The sequence below is a fragment of the Perognathus longimembris genome, chromosome 21 (assembly GCF_023159225.1).
Source record: "Perognathus longimembris pacificus isolate PPM17 chromosome 21, ASM2315922v1, whole genome shotgun sequence".
Lineage (NCBI taxonomy): Eukaryota > Metazoa > Chordata > Mammalia > Rodentia > Heteromyidae > Perognathus > Perognathus longimembris.
In genome coordinates this window covers 41952783-41969159 of record NC_063181.1, presented here as the reverse complement: position 1 = coordinate 41969159, position 16377 = coordinate 41952783, and the positions used below count along the sequence as shown (strand labels likewise).

The following is a 16377-nucleotide window of genomic DNA, read 5'->3' as shown; positions in this document are numbered from 1 at the left end:
GAGGCAGGCACTCTTGCCACTAGGCTATATCCCCAGCCCCATTCTTTTCTTATTAACCAAACACATATTCCATTATATGAGCATACTGTATCATAATGAAACTCTTATGAATATTTTTATCCAAGTCATTTCATGGACATATATTTTACATCTCTTTGAAAAATACTTCGATGTAGAATTGCTTAGTTCTAGGGTAGATGCAGGAAATGTAATGACTACATTCCCCCGTGAGTATCTGATCTTAGACGTTAAGCAGCAGGGTTGGGCCTTCTTAGTACTTAGATGATAGAAGAAATGTAATGTATACAAATTTTTGATTGTTTAAATTTTAGCTTTTAAAAAATGTAATGTTATGCTGCTAGGGATCAAACCCTGAATCGTAAACATGTTAGGCAAGCAGCCACCATAGGAGCACAGCTCTCAGGTCCAAAACGATGTCTCCTTGTATTAGTAGGTATCGTGTGGTCACTGACTTAAAATAGACCTCCCCCCCCCCCCCCCCCGCTTTGGTGCCTGTGTGTGTGTGCTGTGTGGTGCTTGAACCCTTGGCTTTTCTGCTCATGGCTTATACTCAATCATTTGAACCACACCTCCATCCCAATAAGTACCTTTCATTTATATATGTTTATAGATATACACTTCTATATTTTGAATGGATGGATCTACTTTGTGTATTTGAGAAGAAGTACAGTTGAGAAATAATCCATATTTTGATTTTAAGACTTGCCCTGCTGTATATATAAATAGAATATTTTTGGACAGAAAGAACACCCGCCAGCCACTGGTGGCTCACACCCATAATCCTAGCTACTTAGGAGGTGAGATCTGAGAATCACTATTCAATGAAAATCACTAACCAAATGGGGCTTGGGCAAAAAAGTCTTTTATCTCCAATAAAAGCCAGAAGTGGCGCTGTAGCTCAAGTGGTAGCCTTGAGCGAAATGAAGCTCAGGGATAGCAGCACCTAGGCCCAGAGTTCAAGCCCCAGTACAGAAAGCACACAGGCACTCACCACACACGCATACCACACACATACACACACACACGCACACACACACGCACACACACACACACACACACGCACACACGCACACACACATTAAACAGTCTTCCCTTCCATTTTCTTCTGGCCAAGTTCATGTTCATGAACCTACTCTGTTACTGTGAGAGTTTTAGATTTATTTACTCATGTTTGTAAGCACCCCAAAACGTGGACTCTACAACATTTTAAAGGTTCTCCCAGTTTAACTCCCATTTGTTGGAGGGAAGCTGCCATTTGTTGCTTAAAACCAAGTGGTGGGCAGTAGGTACTGCTTCACAAGTTACTTATTCAGTGAGAAGTTTAGTGTAAATACAGTACAAGAAAGTTTAGAATTTTGTAAAGTCCAGGTTCTTCAGTTTCACATAAATATTCCCAGACTCCAAGCCCGGCCTGAAAATACACACTGATAAATGCTGAGAACTGTTTTGAGAGGGCTTGCTAATATTCAGGAGTAAATACTTCTTTTAAGCCCTCTGTCTTAATAATCCTATATTAAAAACTAGCTTTTACCTTGTATACTTCTCTCAGGTACTCTATGCTTCCTTTCAAAGTTTAGAATCCCTCTTTTTCTAGAAGTGATTGCTTCCTATTGAGGCACACTTCAATGGTATGAGGCTTTTCATGGTACTATAATAACCTGTTTCTTGTTTATTAAAAATGCCTGCTTCAAACTTCCTGAAAATTCTTAATTACTGGGTAAATTTATATTGCTATTCTTAACTGGATATTATCTATATTCTATTATTTTTATATTTCTTATAGATTTTATGTGATTTATTATTACCTGAAAACTTAAAAGAAGGTCTGAAAGAATCTTCCTGGAGTTCTTTACCATGGATTAAGAACAGACCTTCTAATTTTTCTTCAGTAATACAAGCATCTCACTCTTCTGGTGATACTAGCTTAAAACAGGTAAGGAGTGGGAAGAGATGGGCTCAAGTTCTTTTGTTTCTGTATAAATGAAGCTCTTTATTTTCCTAGTTTCAAGCAAAAGAATCTATTTAAGGTCTTGTCTAGTTGTCTTAATAGGATTTTGTCTGTAGCATTTCATTTATAGTGGAATTATATGCATGTGCCTGTGTGTGTGTGCACGCGTGTGCATGGGCGCACGTGTACAAATGTGCTAGTACTGGGATTTGAACTGAGGGCCTTACACTCCGTCAGCTTCTTCCTGCATAGTTGGTGCTTTACTACTTGACTACACCTCCAGTTCCTATACTGAAACTTCTTATGTATTTACCCATTAGTTATAATTTTTTTTTTTTTTTTGGCCAGTCCTGGGCCTTGGACTCAGGGCCTGAGCACTGTCCCTGGCTTCTTCTGGCTCAAGGCTAGCACTCTGCCACTTGAGCCACAGCGCCGCTTCTGGCTGTTTTCTGTATATGTGGTGCTGGGGAATCGAACCTAGGGCCTCGTGTATCCGAGGCAGGCACTCTTGCCACTAGGCTATATCCCCAGCCCCCATTAGTTATAATTTTAAATCACTTAGCTATCAGAAAATTTTTGTTCTCCTAGGATACTTTATTGTAGTTTATTCTGAATATAAACAGCTGTACTTGCATAACTGCTTTAAGCCTCATCTATAGCATAAGTCAACCTGATTCCTAGGGTTATATAAGTGCTAGTAAAAATCATTTACTTGTCAGGGTATGGAATTAAATGTGAGTGTTCTTATGTAAGTGTTAAAATGAATACAAGGAATTGAAATTTAATTTCAGTTTGATTCTAGTGAAAAGAATGAGGATAGTAAAGAAATAATTGTATTTTCTCATTGTGTTTCTGTAGAATGAGGAACGGGAGGATTCTTCAGAGCCTGTCAAAGGAAGCTTAAACCGTGCGCGGTCCGTACAGGCTATAAATTTAACAGAAATGCCTGGCAGAGGGGATGGGTTGAAAAGGGTGTCCTCAGAACCTTTGCTTTCTGCCCAGGAAAAAGGTGTGCTACTGAAAAGGAAGTTGTCTCTCTTAGAACAGGATGTGATAATAAATGAAGACGGAAAAAATAAGCTCAAAAAGCAAGGAGGTAAACATTTTCACTACATTTCCATTAACTTAATTATTTGAAATGGCCTTTAAACTTTGCTAAACAAGCTAACTCGCCCTGTTATTTGAACAGAAACTCCCAATGAAGTTTGTATGTTTGCATTAGCTTATGGTGACATCCCTGAAGAATTAATAGATGCCTCAGATTTTGAGTGCTCTCTCTGCATGAGGTAAGTATATGTCCTTTCATAGAGGAAGTATATATTAATGTAAACATAGTACAATGTCAATGGAGGTAATGATAGATAATATAAAGTAACAATACTGGAATAAATACCAGAAGATAAGAGCTTTAGTTCTAGGCTTAACCATTAATACCTTGGATAAATAACTAAGTCTCTGAGCCTCCATTTTCATTTTTTAGAAAGTGCGTCCATATTTGCATAGTCTCTTGCAGTGTTAAAAGACTACAATGGCTTATGTATAAAAAGAATAGGGGAAGTTGTAAGGACCTATGAAATTGATAGATGCTACTGTTGAAACTTGGGTATATCCAGGATTTTCGACTTGGGTAAGAATTCTAATTACAAATTTTACATACACTTATATGAATGATTCTATCTTATTTGTATTTTATATTAACTATGAAATCTTTTTCTTTTGTTTGGTTTTCTGCTAGTCCTGGGGCTTGAACTCAGGGCCTGAGCACTGTCCCTGGCTTCTTTTTGCTCAAGGCTAGCACTCTGCCACTTGAGCCACAGCTCCTCTTCCGGCTTTTTCTATATATGTGGTGCTGAGGAATCAAACCCAGGGCTTCATGTATACCAGGCGAGCACTTTACCACTAGGCCATATTCCCGGCCCCTGAAATCTTTTTAAAGTAAACTTAGGAAAGGATTCTGTAATCAGGATACTTGTGATGCTTTTACTGAAATTTTTGTCAGAGCCTCAATTCTTGCATCTCTGCAAGAGTTCTCTGATAGTTTGATAGAGAAATAGTGAAAGCAATGACAATGTTTATTAAGAAAAGTAGAATTACATTACCTGTGTGAGAGAGTGCAAGTTGGATACCCCACCTCTCAGAGTCCCAACCTTTATATTGGTGTAAGGGAAAACTTTGGATTCCCTCCTCTTCTCTGCTTCTTAGTGCGTGTCTTCTCCTTTGATTGACATTTCCCTTATTATGTAATAGAAGTTATTCTGTGTGTGCCGTTACCCATCACCACCTAAAAAAAGCACACAAGGCTTTTGGATGGGGGGGGGGCGCGAATATTTGCAATTATAAATTTAAAATGATGTGTTAATGACCCAACTCTTAATCACTCCAACTGATTTGAGCTGGAGCCTGGTAGTGTGCCTTGGCAGCCTTTCCATTCTTTCTTATGCCTACGCCAGTATTATACGGAATTATTGTATAGCTGCTCGTTGTAACCTTCAATATCAATATGTGTTAGGCATGTACCAATCACTCCATGTACTTCCATGGTTTATCCCCATGTCTATTAGTGCTACAAAGCAATTCTAGAAGACTAAATATTTTGAAAGAGTATTTCTATGGAAAGCAGAAATATTATGTTTCAGGAAATAATTATCAGGTAAATCAGGTTTTCTGCATTGTGATTCACATCTAAAATTAAGCCTAACAGCTCTTTAGAATTCATTGGTAATATTTATTTTGTTTTTAAGACAGTATCTTATTGTGTATCCCAGGCTAGTCTTGAACTCATGGCCCTTCTGCCATCTGCCAAGTGCTGGCATTACAGATGTGTGATACCACACCTGCCTGTATTCCTATTGTACATAAATTCATATAGGAAAGCTTCTGTACTACTAAGACTCATTTTTAAGTTGATGATAAAATGGGAATCTAGAGGCTATAAAAAACTAGCAGCTGTTAAAGACATTTTGCTTTGTTTATTTTGCACTAAGTCTTTGAAGTCTTGTGTTTCTTTTCCATTGATATGTGTCTCTGTTTGGGCTGGCCGTGGCATCCCGTCGCCTTTGGATTAGTGAGACGCTAGGCCTGGCAGGATGCCTTTGTTGATTGGGAACTTCCCATTGGTGCAGCAGGGAGTAGTTAGTTAGATGTATCACTGACACTTCTCTCCCTTTTCACCCACCATCATTCTGTTCCTCTTCTAAGCAGTTACATTGTTAACTGAAGCTTTTCTAGTGCATACCTTAGTGTGAAAACTAATGTGTTTTGGTTGATTTCAGGTTGTTTTTTGAGCCAGTAACAACCCCTTGTGGACATTCATTCTGTAAGAATTGTCTTGAGAGATGTTTAGATCATGCACCATACTGTCCGCTTTGTAAAGAAAGCTTAAAAGAGGTAAATATTTGTATTGGTGTCTGCTTATTCCGTTCAAGTTTATTCAAACACGGTGTGGTTCCTGTCGAGCTATAGATGTAAGGGTTATCTTGTTTAAAATGAGTTACATTGAATTCGTTGGGTGACTAAAAGGAACATTTTATCATCCACTCAATAATACTGGAGAAAAGTGGTGGGTTCTATCTAGATACTAGACACCTCCTACTCTAGAGAGAGAGGGGGGGGAGGATAGAGAGTCAGAGTCAGTGTCTGGTCAGGGATAGGTTCAAGTTTAATGATGACCATGTTTGGGCAACCGCTCTGTACTGCCACTTGCCCTCAGTAGTAAGCAAGATTCAAGGCTTGTTCCAGCTCCCTTAACACCTCAGACAACTGTCGTGTCAGACTCTCTCCTCTAAGATAAACGCTCCGTGCCTTTGCTATTTCGTATGGAACCACGAGCCACGTGTGACTAAGCACAGAATTTGTGGCCAGTGTGACGGAGGAAATGTGATTTTCATTTGGTTAACTTTAATTTAGGAGCCGCCATGAGTGCTTTCACCACTCTGTTCAGTGTAGCTCGAGAGAGCGGCAGGCTAAAAAGAAGAAGGGGATCCTGGCTTCGCACATTCCTTGTCTCCAAGTCAGTGATGGGGATGGGAGGACAGCCCCCCTTCCGTCCTGCCTGGAGACCAGCCCCATGTGGCTCCGGCCTGGCGAGGCGCAGTGACAGCTTCACGCAGTGCTCTCTGTGGCAACCGACAGCGTTGTTTAAAGAAAGAGGGGTTTTCACATGTGTAAAAACCAAGAGGATTGAGAACATTTTGAATAGTCAGTTATTTTCTGTAGAGAAAACATAGCTCTACAACTAGCATAGTAACATTTAATGTTGTTTTATTGGATATGTGATATGCCAACCTCATATGTAAAACAAAATCACTTTGAAAGTGTTTTCAATGTCAGGAAACCTAGCATAGTGCCACTCTTAAAGAGATTGTCAATGACATTTTTAACTAGGTATTATAAACATGCTATTTTCCCACTTTTTTTAGATAACTCTATAGCATACTTAAGATTCTGTTCCAGATTAACTATTAACGACATTCTTTCATTTAGAGATACCTTATCTTTAAAAATAGTTTGAAGAAAAACATATACTAAGCATTATTTGAAAATAGAACGTGCCATATATTATATTTAATTAGTGTGTTTAAAAATGCTTATCCCATTTACCATGGAAGATACCCTATATAATACCATTTGTAAGATCAGAATCTTAACTATATATAATATATATTGCATATATAAGTATTAATATATGAATATGTATAGTTAATATTCATGTATATATTATATACTTATACATACTAATATATTGTGTATATTATATCATCAACTTTAAAATAATATTGGAAGTACTATAGTTTTGCATTTTTCTACTTATCTTTATTTAACTTTATTTTAAAGATTTTTTTTAGAACAGCATAATGATAATTCTGTTACCGAGTATATAAGTTTTCTTCTTTTTTAAAATATATAATGCTTTTGTGAACTGCACTCTAGTGTTTGTAACCATTTTTGACTATTTCCTTATCTTTCTGGAGGATAAATTACTGGATCAAGGGCTGTGTATTTATGAGGCATTTAACATGATTTCCCAGATGTTACACAGATTTAGACTCCCATCAGTAATGTAAAAAAGGTTATACTTCCTCAATTTTAATTACATGGGTATTCAATTTTGTCTTTAAAAAGGTAAGAGGACTGCTTTTATCATATCTGTAAGATGGCTTAATCTTATGATAGATAAACTGTTGTCTGTATACATATTTTCTGCTCAAGGATGTATTTCATAGACCAGTGGTTCTTAAAATGTGTTCCCCTGACCATCTGAGCCACTAGTATGACCTGAGAACTCGTCAGATCTCTTTCCAGATCCCCTAAACCAGAAGCTCAGGGGTAGAATTCAGTAATTCATAGTGTAGCAAGCCTTGATTCATGTTCAGGTTTGAAAACCACATGGATAACCACTTTTCCAAACTTCCACATTCCCTAATCCCTTCACATTAAAGGAGGGCTTCTCCATGTCTTAGGATTTTTATTTCTCCAAGATTTTTTCCTTACTACTTTTATTTAACAAATAGGTATTAGCTGCCTGGGTACACACTCTGACCTAGTCATGGCTATAAAGCAGATTTTAGTTTAACTGCATATAATACAACATCCAAATTGTACAATACAAGAGGCAGTGTCTTTTCTGTTTTAAAGCAGTAGAACATGGAGTAACTAAAAAAGGCTCCATGAAAAAAGGAAAATTAGAGTCTGACTTGGGAGGGTGCGTGTGTGCCGCTGAGGCGAGAGTAGGAGTTGAAACACAGAACGACACAAAAGTGCACATGGAGAGGAATTTGTCGGAGTACTTAGGGAGTAGCACCAACATGTCATCTTGTGTGGATCCTACAACGGAAGCAGTGTCTTCATAAAGCCTAAGTGATAGTAGCATTGGAAGGAAAACCTAAAAGAAAAATTCCCTTAAGAAACAAAACTGAGTCTGGTGACACAGAGCTGTAAAGGCAGCATTCCGGAGGCTGAGCTCCCAGCAAACAAAACTGTGTAGACTTTGCTTTAAAAAACCAAAGACAAACAACAGGTTACCTTGTTTTTCTTCAATTAAGCAAATGCATTATTTTCTTCATCCTTACTGCCGCTTTTTGTTTCTCAGTTAACAATGATAATTTTAATCCCTTGAGCGGTCAGGTGGAAATTGTCCTTTGTTGTGGGAGATGACAGGTGCAGGACAGTTACCAAGGAAGGATTTGTGGTAATAGTAAGAAGTCTTACATACAGGGCCAGTTCGAGTTGTAAATATTTGTCTTTACTGCTCTGAAACAGAATCTCAGACAGGTTTACCTCTATATCATCATCTATTGTAATATTCCCCTTTAATAATTAAACTTACTCAGAATCCACTGTTCAAGTATGTAATAAAGGCTTAAGTATACCAGTTAAACTGTTTTACCTGTTTTATACTATAGGAAAACTTCTACTGGAATGTAAAACAATATTGTCTTTTAGTATCTAGCAGATAGGAGGTACTGTGTCACACAACTGTTGGAAGAATTAATAGTGAAGTATCTGCCTGATGAACTGTCTGAGAGAAAAAAAATATATGATGAAGAAACTGCTGAACTCTCACAGTAAGTTTCTTCTCATAAAAGCTAATCAAATTATGAAATACTACCATTGAAAATAGTGAAGAGAAACTTCCCCACTAAGCTGAACCTGTCACCGCAATAGTCTAGGGAAGATAGTTTAAACAAATACTGGTTAGCGTCTCCTGTCCTCAACAGACAGAATTGATAGGAGTTCAGTAGGGAGGTTCCAGGTGGTCTCTGGGGAGTTACTGACTTAGCTCTCTGGGCCCAAGCTGTATTTAAAGCAGAGGATGGATTTTCTGCAGTGACCTTAGGCAATGGAGTAAGAGTAAAGAGGTGGAACAGGAAGTGTGGATGGTGATGACCACAGCCTTCTCTGTGCCATGACAGAGAGGAAGGTGGAGGGAGAGCAAAGGATTTTCAGCCAGCTGGAGATTTGAAAGGGAGCTGAAGACTGAAATTGAAGGAGTGACTTAGGGACCAGGCTCATAGTCACGACCCTGCCTGGTAGCCGGACTGAGTTAGTGTAATGCAGAAACAGACAGACGTGACTGGGATTTAGTAGACACAGCACTCACCAGGGACCGGTGGCTCATCGTGGTGGGTCTGTTCTACCGGCTTTGCTTGCCCTGACCTCTTCCTTGGTTCTTTTCTACTCTTCTTTCAATGTCTTCTTTCAACAATTACATGGATCTTGGAATTTCTTTCACAGGTTTGCATTTCTTAGCTTTCTTTTGACTGAAAATGCTAAAAATAGCATAATCTTGTTTCTATTTAGTAAGTTTTCTAAGAAAGAAATTATTTGTAGACTTCCATATGTAATCATGAAACGTCTTCAGAAGGCTACTGGCCTTCAAGAGAAGAAAGGCGTTTGACTTTCCATTGATGGGATTGCTGGTCATTTGTCTTCCCACAGAATTGGTCATTTATCGTGTGGTTTTATTATAGAAAATATTCTGACATGAGGTTCATGATCCTTTGTGACCCGTGCTGAAAAAGCTAGATTTAAGAAAGCTGAAGGTACACCTAAGAGTCTGAAATAAAGTAATACAAGCAGGTCGAGTGATGAATGCCCTAGACACGGAAGAAGAGAGGGAGGCACAGTCCTCTCGCCCAGGTTGCTCAGCGTGATGGAGAGAGACGAGAGAGCTTCCTTGCTCCTGAATGGGGGCATTTTTAAGCATGTATCGTAAACATGTGTATATTAATATTTGCTTAGTAATTAATAGTTGCGTGGCAGGAAAACTAGAGAATGAGGGAAGTAACCCGAATGGCATGTCGGCACGTGTCCTTTTTCCAGGTTTGGATGGCATTATTCTATTGCCTTCTCTTCCCTTCACTGCGCAGCTTTTCCACGTCAGCGTCACACTTGGCTTTCAGGGGAAAACATGGTACTCCATTGCAGGGCAAACCAGACTTCCCAGTTTCCTCTTTTTGTTACAGATTTGGCTACTATCCTTAGTGCTGCATTGCTGTGTATAGTTCTTGTGCGTTAATGTCTAAAAAGAAGCCAGTTGGTTCCAAATACATGAATATTTCCTACCCAGAATATAAGACTCCTGATCTGTAGAGCCAGTTGTGTGTACTTTTTTCAGACTGCCCCCACAATGCCACTTTTTCTCATACCATTGCCCAAAACGGGCCCTGCCTTTATCACTCTCTTACCCCCCCTATCTGGCAGAGTTGTCACTGCGTGGCATCATTTCGGGTATCTGCAAGAAATGGTATCTTAATGCTAAGAATTGTTGTCTATTGCAGAAACTCACTTTTTCCTTATTGTTACTTAAGAGTAAGTTATCAGTCTTATGTCTTAGTTTTTAATATATACTTCCTTGTATAATTGATGCCAACAAAAAGATTAAAGGAAAAATAAATACTAGTGACATAATTCTTTTTCGATAATTTATTATGGTAACTGGGTATCTGAAAAGTCAGGCCTTTTTTTTAAGTTAAATTTTATTGACAAGGTGTTGTGCAAAGGGGGTAGAGTTACATAATAAGGCAGTGAATACATTTCTTGTGAAATCTTACACCCTCACTTTTTTTCCCTTCCCTAGATGAGGTAAAGCCTTTTCTTTTTTTTTTTTGGCCAGTCCTGGGCCTTGGACTCAGGGCCTGAGCACTGTCCCTGGCTTCTTTTTTGCTCAAGGCTAGCACTCTGCCACCTGAGCCACAGCGCCCCTTCTGGCCGTTTTCCATATATGTGGTGCTGGGGAATCGAACCCAGAGCTTCATGTGTAGGGGGCAAGCACTCTTGCCACTAGGCCATATTCCCAGCCCAAGCCTTTTCTTTTAAATAAGAGGAATCAAAAGCAAAATTTTAGTATTAGTATTGCATCAGTGTGAACTTAATGAAGAGGGTGCTGATTCTTCTTGAAGAAACTAAAGTCATTTTATTAGAATTGATTTTTTTTTACATTAATTGTCACAACTGAACTTTTCTTATTTTTGCTGGATGCTTTGATTGATAGCATTACAATTTCTTCTCCTTCAGCTTGACCAGGAATGTTCCGATATTTGTTTGCACCATGGCCTACCCCACTGTGCCTTGCCCTCTGCATGTATTTGAGCCAAGATACAGGTTAATGATTCGAAGAAGTATACAGACCGGAACCAAGCAATTTGGAATGTGTGTCAGTGATACACAAAATGGGTATGTTTTTTTGTATACTTAAATAGCTCTATTTATATTAGAACTTCCCTTAAATAGAGCAAGTTGCATGCTTATACTTGTTCTTTGATGCTAATCAAACTTGTTTTTCTTTCAGTTTTGCAGATTATGGATGCATGTTACAAATTAGAAATGTACATTTCCTTCCTGATGGGAGGTCGGTGGTTGACACAGTCGGAGGAAAGCGTTTTAGGGTTTTAAAAAGAGGAATGAAGGACGGATATTGCACTGCAGACATTGAGTATCTGGAAGATGTTAAGGTATTGGGAATGTTCACCTATACTGGGCAGGGATACAGGCTGCCATTTTCTAGGCATATGAACCAGTTCTTCCTATCAGAGACCCTCAGCACTACCACGTAGGAAGCTTAACTCCGGTTACCTTTTACCTTGCTTTTGAATCAGCTTAACTTGAGAGACTAGAACCTATAGCCATTCATTTTTACAAGGGTACCAGTCTAGACTGTACGTATATAGTAGTCATTTAATGCAGCTGACTCAGTTGAACTTCTGGTTTACCTAAGTTTTGAAATATTGCTCATTGTTGCCTTATGTTATTGAATTTATTAGCAATCAAAGCTGATTTAATTAGACTATAGACTGATGTACAAGTAAACACGAAATACTTTTTTTTTTTTTTTTGCAAGTCTTGGGGCTTGAACTCAGGGCCTGAGCACTGTCCCTGGCTTCTTTTTTGCTCAAGACTAGCACTCTGCCACTTGAGCCACAGCACCACTTCGGGTTTTTTCTATATGTGTGGTGCTGAGGAATCGAACCCTGGGCTTCATGTATACGAGGCAAGTACTCTACCACTAGGCCATGTTCCCAGCCCTAAACACAAAATACTTTAAGAATTGTTGTATATATTAAGATCGTTTCTGTGCCAAAGACACAGTTGGATGCTGTGTTAAAATTCTAGGGTATCGTAGAACAAGCCTGTCAGTGTGTGTGCTGAGAATACCTTTGCTGAATAGGGTTTGGTGATGGCTTGAAAAGGGTTAGTGAGTGTGGCCCTTTGGATGTTTCTATCGTCTGACTATCTACCTATTATAGTCAGTTGAAGTTCTAGAAAGAAGACTTGTGATAATATAAATTTCAAATCAAAGGCAATTTTTTTTTGTGAAAGGCACTATGGAAGCATCAGTCTTTCATTATAATTTGTTTATTGGTATGTTTAGGCTCTTCATTTCATTTAACCTTCGTTGAATATTGATATTGGGCATTTTCACAAACATTAGTTCATTGAATTCATACAGTGCAGAATCAGCAGATGAGGAGAACACCATCTAGAGGTGTTGACGTGCTTAAGATTTCCTGTGTAGTGTGCTGAAGATGATTGTGAGCCACCTCCCACACTCGAAGTTTCTGTGCTGCATCACTCTACTGCATTGCCACTCTATTGAGTGGTGCGGTGTGATCTGCCTTGTCTTACAACAGTGACTTTGGAATAATTTACTCGGCAATAGGAGAGAAGTATGAGTTGAAATTTTTAGTTGATTGCTACAGTCTTTGCCTTGGGCATTCTTGGTTAGTGGAATAATTGCTAAAGACATTATTCTTTTGTAGAACTAAGAACCTTACTTTAATTTTAGGTAAATTTGCATTGTTATGAATGGGATATGGTAGCAAAATCCCTTGAGAATGTTGCTAAATGTATATAAATTCCAAACAATAGAGTAGCAGATTGAAAGTAGTTCTCCTTGTTTTAAAAGCAGTTTTCTTTGTAGTTTTAGGAATATCTAAATTTTTTTCAAGTCCTCTACAGTAATTTTCTCCTCTGTTCTGGAAAAGCTTCTCAAATGTTTTTTTTTTTTTTATATGAAAGCCTTTTTCTCATTATAGCCATTTCATTTTCTGTGATTTCTAATGGAATGTTAAATTCTGTTTTATTGTTGGAATAAAGTTCTTAATCTTAAAAAATTTGCTTTTAAAATTTCTGTTTCTTGTCTGGCTCGGTGTCTACCTCAGCCTTAAAGTTCTGCTCCTTTCTTCTTTACTAAAGCTTACTGTTTGTCTTCTTGTATTTTGTAAGGATGTATAGAAACAGATTTAACAAGCTGCAAGTTTGATGTGTGTTTGTTGTACGTATTAGTCCCTTGTATTTTAGCTGGTGATTAAAATCTTACATAGACATTCCATGACCAGAATTCTTCAGTTATTGAATAACTTTCCACCTTCTTCTTTTAAAAAAAATTTTTAAAATACATACAACATAAAGTTTACTGTTTAAATTATTTCAAAGGTACAGCTCAGTGGGTGGGGGCTGTTAGTTTGTTCTTTGTGGTTTTTTGATACCATGGCTTGAACTCAGAGAGGGCCTCAAGCTCTCATTCTGCTTTTTCTACCCACAGTTGGCACTTACCCTTTGAGCCCTACCGCCAGTCCACCAGTTTTTTTGTGTGTTTTTTTTTTTTTTTTTTTTGCTGATTAATTAGTGATAAGGGTCCCTGTGGCTTTTCTGCCCAGGCTGGCTTTGAATTGAGGTCCTCAGATTACTACTTTCCCTGAGTAGGACTACCCGTGTGAGCCACTGGTACCAGGCCCTTCAGAAGGTTTTAAAGAATGTCAAATAAAAATGTTTTTTAGTTTTTTTCTAACTTGTCTTAAATGTAAAAAGTGTGTTCCTTTGTCTCTTTGTGATACAGTCTTAACCGTTAACATTTCAAGATGTATTCATTCACCTTGCTGTTTGTGTTAGTCATCCTGAAGTACGCAAGGCCGAGTCAGCCTGCTCTTTGCTCAGGTGACTTAATGTAATGCGACACTACCTGGCATGTAGCAAATAGTACATAAGTGTGTTGTGTTGAAAAAATTGATACACGACGGATGAGTTAGGTCTTCCACATGTGTTGTGAGGCCCCTGTATCTTGGACTGAAAGACAGATGTACTTAATATTACATTTGTCATGTTGTGACTCTAAAGGTTCTCAGTAGGATTGTGGAGGTACAGCCTTGGTCCTGTGGAAGTTGAGCATCATGTAATATATTCTCCACCTTAGGATTTACTATCTTTTATCCCAGGTTATTTGCTGATTTTTTGTTTATCTTAGTGTTTTGGCCCAGTTCCCGTGTACAAATAGTGATTTGTGCTTATCTTTCTCCTGTGACTACTTTCTGTGTAGAGTCTGCATTCTACCCCTCTCCCCCTCACTTTTTATTTTTATTTGTGGTAGCTGCCCTTTTCTGGTTTTGTGTGTGTGTGTGTGTGTGTGTGTGTGCGCGCGCACACATGCACGTGTGTACTTTCAAGAGACAAAAGGAATCCCAAATTTGTGTAAAACTTTGAACCAGAAATTACTTTTTCTCCCTTGGGGACTGTCATCAGGTTCTGTGATACTGTATTGCTAGGTTAGCAGGGTTTGGTAGAAGTCAGACCTTGCTGTCTTTTTTCCAGATGGTTCCATTAGCATTTGGTGAGGTAGAAATATATGATCTCAGAGCCTAAGAACAATACTCTGATAATCTAGCCCTGAAATGGGTATTCCGTGTTTTTACTGTTTTTCTTTCCTAATTTTAAAAAAGTTTTTGAGACCGTTTTTATGTAGCCCACCTGGTCTTGACCTCCTTATTCTTCTGCCTACGCCTTTTGAGGGCTGGGACTACAGGTGTGTTCCACCACATCTGGCTCGACGAAGTGAGCAAGTTAAATACTGACATCTTACTAATTGCTGTTTTTCTAGGTCGAGAATGGAGATGAGGTAAAGACCCTCCGAGAGCTTCATGATTTGGTGTACTTCCAAGCCTGTAGCTGGTTTCAGAACTTAAGAGACAGATTTCGAAGCCAGATCCTTCAACACTTTGGATCAATGCCTGAGAGAGAAGAAAACCTTCAGGTAGGATGACTATGTTGCTTCCAAAAGTTCCACTGTTTTACAAGCCTGCATGAATAACTTTGAAGTTTTCTTCTTTCATTTTCCTTAGTGCAGTATTTCCTTTGACCTTGTCCTTGGTTTTGTTTTGTGTGTTTTTTTTTTGTTTTGTTTGTTTTGTTTTTTTTTTGCCAGTCCTGGGGCTTGGACTCGGGGCCTGAGCACTGTCCCTGGCTTCTTTTTGCTCAAGGCTAGCACTCTGCCACTTGAGCCACAGCGCCCCTTCTGGCCATTTTCTGTATATGTGGTGCTGGGGAATCGAACCCAGGGCTTCATGTATGTAAAGCAAGCACTCTTGCCACTAAGCCGTATTCCCAGCCCTTGACCTTGTCTTTGGATACATGGTGATTAGTAGAGCAGCGCTGTTCACTACATTTTACTTAGGCAGAGCTGCGATGCTTATGAGAGGGAGACCAGAAAGGGGAAAGTTCTTCTCTGAGGCTTTTCAGAAGAAGAGATGAAAGATTAAAAATGAGATGTTGCTATCTATTAAACTGATGGAGACAGCTGAAAACAAAACCATCAGCTCCACGTACAGAAGTGAAGGGTCTCCTGTAGATGGCAGAGTTCAGATAGCAGTTGGAGACCTAGAGGAGTGGCGGTCAGGGACATCTCACCACAAAGCACGTGCTTCTCAAGAACGTCAGCGTCCCGGGGATTCCCCACGAGGATGTCTGCCTGCGGCAGTGCAGCAGGTGGAGACCGTACCCACGTTCCTCGTAGGATCCAGAGAATGAGCCCCTCTGTTCCAGTCTCTGCATCACACCAAGAATGCATCTCTGACTAAACCTCACCTGGAGACATTGGGGGAAGAGATTCTGGGAAATGTAGTGTTTGGTGTCTGGAAGTATGGAAATTAAATTTGGATCGAGAGGGAGCTTACTGAACTCAGTACTGTTGTTTTTGTCATCCTGAAGCCTCACGTTTCGGGTCCAGTAAGAACAGTTCAGTACAGTAAAGGCAGCTCATCCCTCCTTTCATGTAAACCCCTCCCTCTTTGCATGGCCACGAGTCAGCCCTTGCAGTACCACACAGAAATATTTCCTGGAGATAAGTTTATTTCTTCAACTAAACTGGAAGCTTTTTTTCTTTACTCTTTTTTTTTTTTAGGATCTCACAACTATTTTGCTGTTAAAAATATTTAGGTGTCAATTAGCTTTTCCACAAGTTCTAAGAGTTATATAGTAAAGAGTTATATAGTAAAGGAAGCTGTTGAGCCACAAACAGTTCTGCTCCCGTGGGTCATTTGACTGCCACAGCGGGGGTGATGCCACTGGTATCTAGTGAATAGTGATGCTCCTAAGTGTACTGCGCTGCACCAAACAGCCTCCCAGCACAAACGCGTGTC

At 39.1% G+C, this 16377-nt stretch overlaps 1 protein-coding gene across 1 annotated transcript in view; it reads left to right on the top strand.

The window, feature by feature from the left end:
* Lonrf1 (LON peptidase N-terminal domain and ring finger 1) overlaps nucleotides 1–16377 on the top strand; it is a 32973-nt gene that overhangs the window by 14972 nt on the left and 1624 nt on the right. The window contains exons 4-11 of the mRNA XM_048330703.1: nucleotides 1805–1954; nucleotides 2828–3065; nucleotides 3159–3255; nucleotides 5242–5356; nucleotides 8411–8532; nucleotides 10985–11143; nucleotides 11259–11421; nucleotides 14841–14993. Coding sequence (XP_048186660.1) covers nucleotides 1805–1954; nucleotides 2828–3065; nucleotides 3159–3255; nucleotides 5242–5356; nucleotides 8411–8532; nucleotides 10985–11143; nucleotides 11259–11421; nucleotides 14841–14993 — 1197 coding nt within the window. The remainder of the gene's footprint in view (nucleotides 1–1804; nucleotides 1955–2827; nucleotides 3066–3158; nucleotides 3256–5241; nucleotides 5357–8410; nucleotides 8533–10984; nucleotides 11144–11258; nucleotides 11422–14840; nucleotides 14994–16377) is intronic.